Here is a 13,474-nt window from a genome sequence, read left to right as displayed (position 1 = left end):
ACATGCCATCATCCCACCAAGCTCCAGGGGGCGACAGCGAGCCTTCGGGCAGCTCGGATCGCGACTCGTTCGGCCAGGACCCCGTCCAATCAGCGGAGAGCGACGCTCCTCCTTGAGGAAGTGACGCGTTCGGAACCCAGTGGGGCCGGTGGGAGCGATGCGGACGCGGAGAGGCTGGTAGGGGTGCTGTGAAGATGGAGGTAGGCGCTGGGTCTGGAGGGTTGGCGAGCAGCGCGGCCGACTAGGTGGAAGCAGAAACTGGAAGCCGGGCCAGGGAGGAGCGAGGGGGGCTCGGGAGTGCTGGGGGCCGCCGGGGTTTCAGCGCACCCCTGCTCCCCTCACTTATCCCCGTGGCTTTTTTTGGTTTACAGTTTCCCGGAGGAAATGACAATTACCTGACGATCACTGGGCCCTCGCATCCCTTCCTGTCGGGGGCCGAGGTGAGCAAAAGCTGCCGACGCTGGGGCGCGGGAGGGCCCAGGCAGCGGTTGGGGCAGGACGGTGGGGGAGAGCGCGGGGGCGGACGGGAGCTGGGGAGGACAGTGGCCGAGGCTTCGAGAGCCTCTGAGGACTGACGGTCGGGAAGCCGCTGTCATCCGAAAACCAGGATGTTGAGGAGACTGCCTGTTTAAGGAAGGAGTCCGGTTCTGAGTGTGGAGAACGAAGGGGTTGTCTGCATTGATCAGGGTGAAATAGTTGCAACAAGATAGCAAGGAAGAAGTTGTTTTGTTTTGTTTTTTTTTTCAGTAAAGAAATCGAGATAAGAAAGTCGTTTATCTAGCAAGGGTTAACCTCGGACAGGTGTTAATTCTTTGAAATTTCTGATAGAAGTGGTTAATTTTACCAACGTGGTTTCTGCTTGCTTTGCTAAGGAAGGACAGAGGAAGGAAATGGCTGCTAGAGAACATAAAAGGAGTGGAGTACACCTGTTTGCCAGTGATTATAAACTTTGACCAGATGACTTCACTTTTGGATCACAGTTGTCAAAAAACTATAACAATAGGGTTTGTTAGTTTTGTTTTGCTTTTTAAATATGGTGTGAAGTAGAAACAATGGTTGTTGGAGCCTGTAAGACAGCGATTTTCTTTTCTTTTTCCTTTTTTTTTTTTTGGTTTTTCGAGACAGGGTTTCTCTGTGTAGCTTTGGAGCCTGTCCTGGAACTCACAGAGATCCGCCTGGCTCTGCCTCCCAAGTGCTGGCATTAAAGTGCGCCACCACCGCCCGGCTAAGACAGCGATTTTCAACCCGCGGGTCGCGACCCCTTGGGAGTCGCATGTCAGATATTTACATTATGATTCATAACAGTAGCAGAATTATAGTTATAAAGTAGCAATAAAATAATTTTGTGGTGGGGGGGTCACCACAGCATGAGGAACTGTATTAAAGAGTGGCAGCATTAGGAAGGTTGAGAACCACTGCTCTAAGATATTCCAGAAAACGTGGTTGACAGATTTTACTACTATAACACTTCTTTAGGCAAAACCAAAGTACAAGATGCAGTGTGTGCTAATTTCCCTTTTTTGAGAACTTGAACCTTGGACCTCCTTTTGAGGATTATATACTCCCTCCCACCCCCAGCGATGTGAATCATTTGCATTTCTTTTTCTTTTTTTTTTTTTTTTTTTTGCACCAAATGTTGTCGATTGTTGTTTTGTGGGTTTATCCTATAATAAATACTAACATTTTCATGGTTGAGATTGACAGTGAGTAGTTGCTAGTTTTTTGTTTTTGTTTTAAGAGTCTCTCTATGTAGCCCTGGCTGTCCTTGAATTTACAGAGCTGCCTGCCTCTACCTTTCCCTTTCAGAGTGCTGGGATTAAAGGCATATGCCACAACGCCCTGCTGCTAGTTTTTTTTTGGGGGGGGAGGGGCGTTGTTTTTTTGTATGTTTTCTGAGACGGGTTTCTCTGAGTAGCCCTGGCTGTCCTGGAACTCACCATGTAGACCAGGCTGGCCTTTAGTTTTGAGGTCTAAAAAAAAAGTAAATACAAATAGTTTTCAAATTTATCCCACCAGCCCCTTTTATGAAGTTGAACAATGAAAAGGTGGTTCCATGAGAGAAGGCACCTTTTACATCCAGGGACTATGGTAATGGAGCTCTTGCCTGCAGATTCCAGACCCTTGATTTCCAGAACTGACAGAAAAAAAAAGTTTCCAGGCTTGCATCTGCCCTTCTTTTTCCTTTTTATGGCTTATGATATTTTTAGTGAGAAGAGGGGACACAGCTAAATTTTTTTTTTTTTGCTACTGTACCTGCAGCCTCCACTTGGAAGTAGTGACCATTCTTTTTTTTTGGGGGGGGGGGTTTCGAGACAGGGTTTCTCTGTGTAGCTTTGCTCATTTCCTGGAACTCATTCTGTAGTTCAGGCTGGCCTCGAACTCACGGAGATCTGCCTGCCTCTGCCTCCAGAGTGCTGGGATTAAAGATGTGTGCAAACACTGCCTGGCCTGTTATTTACAACCTTCACACCTCCTTATTTCTTCCCCTCTTGGTGGTGAATTTTTAACCTTTATGGTTTTTGTTTTTGGGGGATAGTTTCACTATGCAGTCTTGGCTGGAGGCAAACTTGCTATATGACCAGGCTGGCTTTCATCTGCCTCTGATCCCTGAGTGCTGAGATTAAAAGTGTGTGTGTACTGCCATGCCTGGCTTTTAATCTTTATGTTAATTGGTGTATGAGTTTTGTTGTCTTCAGTCTTATTTTGAACCTCACAGATAACGTAAAGTGGGTGACTCCCCCCCCCCCCCCCCCCCCGTTTTTCGAGACAGGGTTTCTCTGTGTAGCTTTGCGCCTTTCCTGGGACTCGCTTGGTAGCCCAGGCTGGCCTCGAACTCACAGAGATCCACCTGGCTCTGCCTCCCGAGTGCTGGGATTAAAGGCGTGCGCCACCACCGCCCGGCCCGACTTTTTTTTTAAGCAACCCTTTTTTCAAGTTTTTGTTTGTTTATTTTTTGTTTCAGTTCCCATAATGCTATGTGATGTTATAATCTGAAGGGTCTTGAGAAAGTCCACAATAGCTGTCTATATAGAATACTAACCATAAAATAACTGGAAAATTAGACTATGTTCAAGTTAGGAACTTCTTTATATCAAAAGACATCACTATAAGGGCTGCAGAGATGAATCAGTGGTTAAGAGCACTGACTGCAGTTGCAGAGGACCTGGATTCAGTTCCCAGCACCCACAGGACAGGTCACAAGGGCCTGTAACTCTAGTTTCCACACCCTCTTCTGGCCTATAGGCACTGCACACACAATAACACAGGCATACATGCCAGCAAAACATTCATACATATAAGTAAAAATAAGTTGTTGTTGTTGTTGTTTTTTTTTAAAGACATTGAGGCTAGAGAGATGTCTTAGAGATTTAAAGCATTTGTTGTTCTTGCAGAGGACCCAGGTTTAATTTCCAGCATACATGTGGTGGCTCACAACCATCCATAACTTCAGGTCCAGGGGTTCTGATTCCTTTTCTAGCCTCTGTGAGCGCTAGGCACGCATGTGGTGCTGATACATACATGCAGGCAAAATACTCATACATATAAATCTTAAAAGGTGTGATGGCGCACGGCTTTAATCCCAGCACTTGGGAGGCAGAGCCAGGCAGATCTCTGTGAGTTCAAGGCCAGCCTGGTCTACAAAATGAGTTCCAGGACTGTTACACAGAGAAACTTTGTCTTGAGGGGGAAAAACAAAAAAACAAAAAGACATAATTGTAAATACATGTATGAAATTTGTATTTACAAATACATTGTACATACATGTACAGAATTTCATTTATGAAATTCTGAAAAAATTTAAAATGATAGCATTAACAAATAGGAACTCAAGAAGAGAAGCTATTTATAATACACACATGTAACTCATATTTAGAATATACCAAGTACTAATACAGTTTGAAAATGAACAGAAGTTTTAAACCGTCAGTTAACAAAGAGTCCATCCAAATTGCCACGAGGTATATGAAAAATTTGCCATTTAAAAGAATGAGTGTCAGAGAGGAAGGTGCAGTATTATTGCACTGCTTCAGGTAGGAAGCTGTGTGATGTGAGGATTCAGTCTTCTATTTCTCTCAGTGAGTTGGCTGGTACATGGTGTTTTGTGTTTGACCACAACTTCAATCCCAGCACTCAGGAGGCAGAGGCGGCAGTTCTCCAAGTTCCAGACCAGCTGGGACTACATAATGAGGTCCTGTCTAAAATTCGTTCTATCAGATTTTTCTTTTCAGTTGCATTGTTTGGCTTTTAAGTCAGTGGTTCTTATTTATTTTTTGTTCATTGGTGTTTAGCCTGCATGCATGTCTGTGTGAGGGTGTCAGATCCCCTGGAACTGAAATTACAGACAGTTGTGAACTGCCGTGTGGGTGCTGAGAATTGAACCTGAGTCCTTTGGAAGAGCAGTCAGTGCTCTTAACCTCAGAGCCATCTCTCCAGCCCCTCCCCCCATATTTTAATTGCATTACATCTATTTACTATGTGTATTCTCATTTTCTCTCTCTCTCTCTCTCTCTCTCTCTCTCTCTCTCTCTCTCTCTCTCTCATGTGCTTGTACCCCCTAAAGGGGGTTGGTGGTGGGGAATAGGTTTTCTCTCTACCGTGTGGAGCCCAGGGATTGAACTCAAGTTGTTAGTCAGACTTGGTAGCATGCACCTTTATTTACCCACTGAGCCATCTCACTAGCTCCTGAGCATCCTTCTTATAAACATAACCCCCAAACTGATCTTTCCCTCAAAAAAAATTTTTTAAAAAGCCCAGAGCTTGGGAACAGTTTAGACTGAGTGAATTTTCTCTGCCTATGGAATGCTAGGATTAAAGGTATATGTTGCCACATGCAGCTTATTTTTGTTTTCTTGAGATAGGGTCTTTTACTAGATGGCCTGGTACTAACTATATAGCCCAGCCTGGTCTGATACTCATGGTAATCTTCCTGGCTCAGTCTCTTGCATGCTGGGATTACAAGTGTGTACCACTGTGCCAGGCTATAATCTCTGTTTTTATAGATAAGGAAAACCTGCCCAAGGTCATGAGCTGAGATGAGCCATAGATGAGCCTACTACAAAGCCACTTGCTTATTACTTGTATTACTTTATTGCTACAAATCCTTCTGTTTTAGTTTTTAGTGCCACAAGGAAACTGTCAGACACACCTTAGTTAGACATTGCTGTTAGTTCTGTGTGAGTGGTCCCATTCCAAATAGGAGTGAAGTTGAGTGTGCTGGTACACGCTTTTAATTACAGTGGCCAGGAGGCTTGCCATTTGAGACTAGGTCTTGAAGGAAGGAAAGAAAGTGGGGGGAAAGACCCAAAACAGACCAGAAGACTGATTATTATTAATCAGACTTAAGAGGGGATGACTGAGCCAGGTGCTCTAATCTTTTCTCCTTTTGTTTACTTTTTATTTTTTAGACAAGCTTTGCTATGTAAGGAGGCCAGCCTCAAATTTACTTTGTAGCTATTATCCTTTTTCTTGGGCCCCCAAATCCTATACAAGTGAGAATCTTATTTGCTAACACTGAAATTTCTAAAATGGAAAATGGAATTTCTAAAACAGAAAACCATGAGGATTTTTTTTTTTTTTTTTCTCTCGAGACAGGGTTTCTCTGTGTAGCTCTGGCTGTCCTGGAACTTGCTATATAGACTAGCTGGCCTTGAACTCACAGAGATCCCACTGCCTCTGCCTCCCGAGTGCCGGGATTAAAGGTGTGTGCCACCATGTATACTTAAGATGCCTTAAGAAACTCGTTAAGTGCAAAGGAGGTAGGTAAGTTTTCTATGGCAATATTTTTTAGGATTTGATCCAGAGGAACCCGAAACAACAAAGTGTGATTGGCTGGTGAACAGTTCATTTTTGTGGTCTGAAAATTCAAGTATAATATTGTGAGATAACTGGTGTATATTAGTATCTGTAGTGGGATGTTTAGCATCATCGGCTGTTTCCTTATTTACTTGTGTTTAAAGACTTATTAGAACAGGCGATATGCCGTTTTTCCTCTTCTTACTAATTTTTCCTCCTTTCCCATACAGACATTCCATACACCAAGCTTGGGTGATGAGGAATTTGAAATCCCACCTATCTCCTTGGATTCCGATCCCTCCTTGGCTGTCTCAGATGTGGTCGGCCACTTTGATGACCTGGCAGACCCCTCTTCTTCACAGGATGGCAGCTTTGCAGCTCAGTATGGAGTTCAGACATTGGACATGCCTGTGGGCATGACCCATGGCTTGATGGAGCAGGGCGGGGGGCTCCTGAGTGGGGGCTTGACTATGGTAAGGAGTGACACACGGCGGGTTCACCCAAGCTCATAGGAATGGGTTTAGAAGGACAAAAGTTAATCTCTAGTCCATATTAAACATGGCTAGTACTGGTTTCTTATTCTTATATAAGCTTAAGACTCAACAACAAAAACTTTATTTTACCTGAATAAATGAGATTGTCTTAAAAAATAATTTTAAGTTGTAAAATAGCCAATGTTAACTTGGACATTTTGAAATGAAAATGATTCATATTTTTTAAAAGGGTTTTTTGTAATAGCTTTCCTATTCTGGAATTCAAATGTATATTTGAGTGATTTATTTAAAAAATGGGCTGAACCAAATAAAGTGCTAATTATAGACTCAGATGTTATAAGTGTTTAGCATTTCCAAGCATATCATTAGTATCACATCTCCATCTCATGTGTTTGATGACAGGCATCTGTCTCCACTTCAGCTTCTCCGCTCTCATTGCCTGTGTATTACAACTTTAAATACTATTATTCCGGGAGATACTAGTGGGTTTAGCTTGTATATTGTCATTACCCACAGATTATACTAAATGAATTATTTGTCCTTTTCTGTTTGTTTTTGAGATAGGGTCTCACTATAAAGCCCTGACTGATTTAGAACTCAGATAAGGAGATCAGGCTGGCCTTAAACTGACAGAGATTTCACCCCCTTCCTTTTATCTCCTGAGTGTTGGAATTAAGGGCAGGTGCCACCATGTCTGGCCTCCCAACATGTTTTTTATGTAGACAAATTATCTGATGTTCTGTAGGATTTAAATGATGATAGTCTATATAAGCCAGGGATTTATAAGGAGGGGGACATGGTATTTTAATGTTTAGTGTTTTAATTAGTCCTTCTGCTTCTCTCAGGACCTGGACCATTCTATAGGAACTCAGTATAGTGCCAATCCACCTGTTACAATTGATGTACCAATGACAGACATGACATCTGGCTTAATGGGACATAGCCAGTTGACCACTATTGATCAGTCAGAACTGAGTTCTCAACTTGGTTTGAGCTTAGGAGGTAGCACCATCTTGCCACCTGCCCAGTCACCTGAGGATCGTCTTTCAACTACTCCTTCACCTACCAATTCACTTCATGAGGATGGTGTTGATGATTTCCGGAGGGTGAGGCATTCCCTGCCAAAATTAATTCTACTGCTATTCTAGGGTAAAATGCTTGTCATATAAAGCTTAATCATCTTTACTTGGTTCTGGGTGTGGGTTCCTACCTCTTCATTTTGTTACAATGCTCTCCTCAATCTCTGTTCTTAGTGATCCTCACATGTGGTTTCCAAACCATTGCTTCTGTTTTTAGCTTAAATGCCATGGCTGTGGCTGCTTTCCCTCCTTACCTGCTGAGCCATCTCTCCTGCCTAGTTTTGTTCCTATCAAACCCTCTCTTAATTCTGTTTTTCTCCCTGACAGCAACTTCCCAGCCAGAAGACAGTGGTGGTAGAAACAGGGAAAAAGCAAAAGGCTCCCAAGAAGAGAAAAAAGAAAGACCCTAATGAACCTCAGAAGCCAGTCTCTGCATATGCATTATTCTTTCGTGATACTCAGGCTGCCATCAAGGGACAGAACCCCAATGCTACCTTTGGTGAGGTTTCGAAGATAGTGGCTTCCATGTGGGACAGTCTTGGAGAAGAGCAAAAACAGGTGAATAGTGGGTAGTAAACATTTTCTAAGGTTTTAATTGGACAGAATCTTAGTGTTCTATTGCTGTGAATAGACACCATGACCACAGAAACTCTTACAAGGAAAGCATTTAATTGGGGCTTGCTTACAGTTTCAGAGGTTTAGTCCATTCATCATGGTGGGGAGCATGGCAGCACATGGGTAGACATGGTGCTGGAGAAGTAGCTGAGAGTTCTACATCAAGATCTGCAGGCAGCAGAAAGAGGGCAATACTGGGCCTGGCTTGGGCTTTTGAAACCTCAAAGCCCACCTCTAGTGACACTCCCTCCAACAAGGCCACACCCCTAATCCTTCTCAAACAGTGACACTCCTAATGACTAAGCACTCAAATATGTGAACCTATGGGGACCATTCTTACTCACACCACCACAGGTCTTTACTTGTTAATGGCAGTCGCACATCCTTTATCTTAGAAGTTACAGAAAAAATCATTTTAATTTATTTTTGTGACTGGATAGCAAACCCAAGGCTTTATATATGCCTCAGCTGTCCTATTTTATACATGTATGCTTTCTTACTGAGCTAAATCTCTAGCCCAGAAAATTCATTGCCAAACTATAAGTAGGACTGCAAGATGGCTCATTGGGTTTGAGCCCCACATCCCTCATGGTGGAAGGGAAGAACAAGCTGACCTCTAATCTCTACACACATTTCCAGAAACATACACATGTACACACATGCAATTGATAAAAATTCATTATAAAAACACTGCATCCTTCCTAAACTGTTAAATAACCATCCTCTCTTTACTAAAGATGGACTCTACCAGGTGTGGTGGTACATGCCTTTACTCCCAGCACTGGGGAGGCAGAGGCAGGTGGATCTCTGTGAGTTCAAGGCCAGCCTGGTCTACAAAGTGAGTTCCAGGACAGCCAGGGTTACACAGAGAAATCTTGTCCCAAAAAAACTAAAGATGGGACTCTGAGGTTCACTGCCCAGTTAAGGTCATACAGCTTCTAAATGATAAGGTTAGGATAGTCTAGTTTCCTTATTTCAACATTCCATATGACATCCACTAATAGTGCCTAATCCCTCTGTGTCTTCAGCTGTTTAGTTTTTAGGTAAACTTCCTAAAGCCTCATATTTTCCTATTTGTAAAGTTAAGCTCTTTCTTGTTAAGTTGCATGTTAAAACTATCCCTCTTCAGGTACAGTTTCATTAACAGTCTTCTCATGAAATGTAAACTTGAAAAACCATAGTTAATCTCCCTAAATTTAAACTGAATTTAAAAAAAAAATCAATTGGTAATAGTGGTATGTACTTCCAGCACTTAGGAGGTAGAGGCAGAGGATCATGGATTTCAAAGGCTAGCTTGAAGAAGGTGTGTGCTGCAGGAAGTGTGGGTGGAGGGATATTAATCATCACCTGTAAACTGAAGATAGCTGTAACTATCATTACCCCACATGCCTGTCAAAGCAAATCCTCGGTATCTAAAACAAAAGGCTGAATTTATTATAATTTATTTTAGTTACTTATTGCTGCTTTAATTCTCATCCTCATGGATTAGTTTGGTGTTTCTGCTGTTCTTGCCTGGATTTCTTACTGTTGTAACAATATGGTAGGCTATGGTGGCTGTGGCTGGCAGCTACTACCATCTCTTAGTTGGTATGTTGTTGCTCCTTCATGTAGCTTCTCATGTTTTAAGCACTATGTAGACTACTGACCTTACAATTTGGAGGTGGTTTTGTTTTTGATACAGCAATGAACATGGATTGCTATTCACTTTAGAAGTGTAGATACTCTTAGTAAGACAGTAGAGTGAATTTGCCATAAAGGTTGTCGTTATTGCTTGCTCAAAAATGGTTTCACTGAAAGGAGTGGTCTGAGGTTGGACTGAGTTCTTGATGGACTATAATAGATTGTCAGTTTCTCCTAGGGGTATGGTTCATTTGAAACAGTGTCTTTCTCATAGGTGTATAAGCGGAAAACTGAAGCTGCTAAGAAAGAGTATCTCAAGGCGCTAGCTGCTTATAAAGACAACCAGGAGTGTCAGGTAAGATGACAACAAATGGGTATCTCAAACCAATTCATTTTTTAAAATTCATTTTGTTATAGGTAAATCTCTCTCATATACACACACACACACACCCTCTCAAAAATGGAGGGGCACATGTTAGAGTACTGGCTGTACTTGCAAAGGACCTGAGTTCCCAGCACTGACATGGTGGCTTAGGACCATGTGTAACTCCAGTTTCTGAAGATCCAGTGCACTCTTCTGACCTCCCAAAGCATGCATATATTGTGCACGTATGTGCAGATAGACACACATACGCATAAAAATGAAAAAAAAAAAACCCTGTGGAACCTATTATTACATAATGTTAAAATTGATTTAAGGCTTCCCAAGTATTTCATAAGCCTTGCAAAGTAGTCTTTGAGTTTATCCATTATTTTCAGTGTTTACTTAAGAAAGTATTTATTTTTCTATCTATTACATATCTTTTCTTGAAATGTAATGAGAAAGAATGTGTGCTGCAGTGGAGAGTAAACTACTTGTTGCTTTTTTATTTTGGTCTTCTTTTAGGCTACTGTGGAAACAGTGGAATTAGATCCTGTCCCACAGTCGCAGACTCCTTCACCACCTCCTGTGACTACTGCTGACCCTGCATCTCCAGCACCAGCCTCAACGGAGTCGCCTGCTTTGTCCCCTTGCATTGTAGTTAATTCCACGCTCTCATCTTATGTGACAAACCAGGCAGCCTCAGGGGCTGGAGGTCAGCCCAATATTACCAAGTTGATTATTACCAAACAGATGTTGCCCTCTTCTATTACCATGTCTCAAGGAGGAATGGTTACTGTTATCCCAGCCACAGTGGTTACCTCCCGTGGGCTCCAATTAGGCCAAACAAGTACAGCTACTATTCAGCCCAGCCAGCAGGCCCAGATTGTCACTCGGTCAGTGTTGCAGGCAGCAGCAGCAGCTGCTGCTTCTATGCAACTGCCTCCACCCCGACTACAGCCTCCTCCATTGCAACAGATGCCTCAGCCCCCAACTCAACAGCAAGTCACCATTCTGCAGCAGCCTCCTCCTCTTCAGGCCATGCAACAGCCTCCACCTCAGAAAGTCAGAATCAATTTACAACAGCAGCCACCACCGCTGCAGAGCAAGGTTGTGCCTCCACCCACTCTGAAAATGCAGACTGCCCTGATCCCTCCAGCTGTAGAAAGCAGCCCTGAGCAGCCTCTGAACTGCAGCCCTGAGGCCCACCCAGCAGAGGCAACCTCTCCTGAGACAATCTGTGAAATGATCACGGATGTAGTTCCTGAGGTAAGCCTGTATTGTTTCCTTAAAAAAACCCAATTCTGCCAGTTTTTTGTTTGTTTGAGATACGGTCTCATGTAGGCAGCATACATAGACTCACTGTAGCCAAAGATAGCCTTGAATCTGATTCTCCTGCCTCTGCATGCCAGTTTTAATTTATAACAACTTACTTTAAAATAAAATTCTTAGTTGGAATCTACATGTCATCCTGCTTAGCAGAACTCTAAAGCTTGGTTATAAAGGAGAAGACCAAGAACTTACCTTTTTCTGAAACTCCTTCTATGCAGGGGTATGGTACCTATTTCTCTACTGGAATGTGAGATGTTTTGACTAGGTAGGTAGCACTCTAATCCATCCTTGTTTGCTCCCTGTTCTAAGGTGGAGTCTCCTTCTCAGATGGATGTTGAATTGGTGAGCGGATCTCCTGTAACACTGTCACCTCAGCCTCGATGTGTGAGGTCTGGTTGTGAGAACCCTCCTGTTATCAGTAAGGACTGGGACAACGAGTACTGCAGCAGTGAGTGTGTGGTGAAGCACTGCAGGTGAGCGCAGTAGTTCTGCAGACTGAAGTGGTAGTCAGGCGGACTGTTGGGAAATAATCAGATTACCTTAGGTAGAGCAGCTTGACCTAGGTAGATAGGTAGATGGATATATCTGATTAGGGATGCTACTAGAAAAAAAGCTTGGTTCAGTCGCTTAGGGATGGGCTGTAGCTCAATTGAAGATAGCTGGCCTGGCATGAGTAAGGGCCTGATTAAGTTACCAGTGCCAAAGAAATTGGTGAGGGATAGGTAAGGGGCAAGTAGCAAGTGAAAGCTTTGCCCTTCTACCAAAATATTCCAGGGAATTACCTGTATCCATGGAAACAGAGCACATGTGTTCTAGCCCCAGACCGCTAAGAGATAGATCAGCACTGTCACTACTTCTGACTTTTAGGTTCCTTTGTTCCTATATTTACTAAGATGATAATGTTATATTTTGGAGATATAGGGAATTATTTGGGTATGTTTTTTATTGAAAAGATAAAAGATAGTTCAAGAATATATATATATTCATCTCCAGGCTATAATAAGTTTGTGTTATCTTTCCTTCTCTTAGGGATGTATTCTTGGCCTGGGTAGCCTCTAGAAATCCAAATTCTGTGGTGTTTGTGAAGTAGCCTTTCTTCTTCAAGCCTTGAAGATTTATCTGCCGGACACAAGTCCAGGAGACAAAACACAAGCCTGTTTTTGAAAGACAAGCTGGGCTTCTTCTGGTAGTGCCTGACCTTTACACCCAGCCCTTCATACCCCCACCTTTTCTTTCTTTAGCAGGCCAGTGAATTTACTGTCGTTTGGAATTGCTTTTCACTCTAACTACAAGCAAAATTACCAGGTTAATAGCACAGGGAAGGGTGAAGGGAATATGGAAACAAATCATAGGGGGTTATTTGAAGAAATGTGTCAAAAATTGTCAGAGGCCTTGCCTAAAATGTTATTGGGAAAGTGCTTAGCTCTGCTCCTAGGAGGAAACAGCACTGAGATAGGAGGCTTGGGGTTACAGCTCAGTGGTAAAGTGAAAACACCCTTTAAAAAGGGAACTACTATTAATCTACACAGTGCTTTAAGAACGAAGGTTTGTGTGGCTAGGGTTATGGCCTAGCACTAACAAAGCTCTGAGTTCAGTACCCAGGCAGAAAGGTCAGGAGTTCAAGGTCATAACTGGCCACCAGTGAGTTTGAGGCCAAGCTAGGCTACATGAGGCAAAGGTAGAACAAAGGTTTTGCAGAGCATGGTGGCCCATGACTTTAATCCCAGTATTTTGGAGGTGGACAGAGGAGAGTTTTCTACGAGTTAAAAGCCAATCTGAACCTACATAGACCTTGTTCAAAAAACAAAGGCTGGGTATGGTGGCACTCTCCTTTAATCCTAGCTCTTGGGAGGTAGGGGCAGGTTGGATCTCTGAGTTTGAAGCTAGCTAGGGTTACATAGTGAGATCCTGTCTTAAGGTCCCCTCCCCATTCCTGACACACACACCTCTCTCTCAGCACATTGGGCTGGAGGGGAAATGACATCATTCAGGACTATCATTTTTTCCCTACAAGTATTTCTGCAGTCAAAACTTTCTTTACCTAACTTGATTACCAGTTTTGCATGTAAGAGGCAGAACTCTATACCCTTAATGAGAGGTTTTACAAAGTAAAGAAGTTGTGTTTGATGAAATATCTTTTAAATGTGCTTTCATTTACATGATTTATAAACCAATCCTTT

The 13,474-nt window shown here is 42.9% G+C and overlaps 1 protein-coding gene across 1 annotated transcript; it reads left to right on the top strand.

Moving 5' to 3' along the window:
• Positions 1–90: 90 nt before the first annotated feature.
• On the top strand, positions 91–13,426 carry Tox4 (TOX high mobility group box family member 4). The gene is made up of 9 exons (XM_052733285.1): positions 91–200; positions 372–440; positions 6,024–6,266; positions 7,133–7,393; positions 7,694–7,924; positions 9,876–9,956; positions 10,488–11,231; positions 11,604–11,767; positions 12,324–13,426. Exons 1-9 carry the CDS (start codon positions 195–197, stop codon positions 12,382–12,384), a joined length of 1,860 nt encoding a protein of 619 aa, XP_052589245.1. The 5' UTR covers positions 91–194; the 3' UTR covers positions 12,385–13,426.
• The last annotated feature ends 48 nt before the right edge of the window (positions 13,427–13,474 follow it).

Source organism: Peromyscus californicus, unplaced genomic scaffold (genome assembly GCF_007827085.1).
Source record: "Peromyscus californicus insignis strain IS unplaced genomic scaffold, ASM782708v3 Scaffold_12__1_contigs__length_115047231, whole genome shotgun sequence".
Taxonomy (NCBI): domain Eukaryota; kingdom Metazoa; phylum Chordata; class Mammalia; order Rodentia; family Cricetidae; genus Peromyscus; species Peromyscus californicus.
Note: the sequence above shows the minus strand (reverse complement) of the source record. Positions and strands in the feature narration are given on the sequence as shown.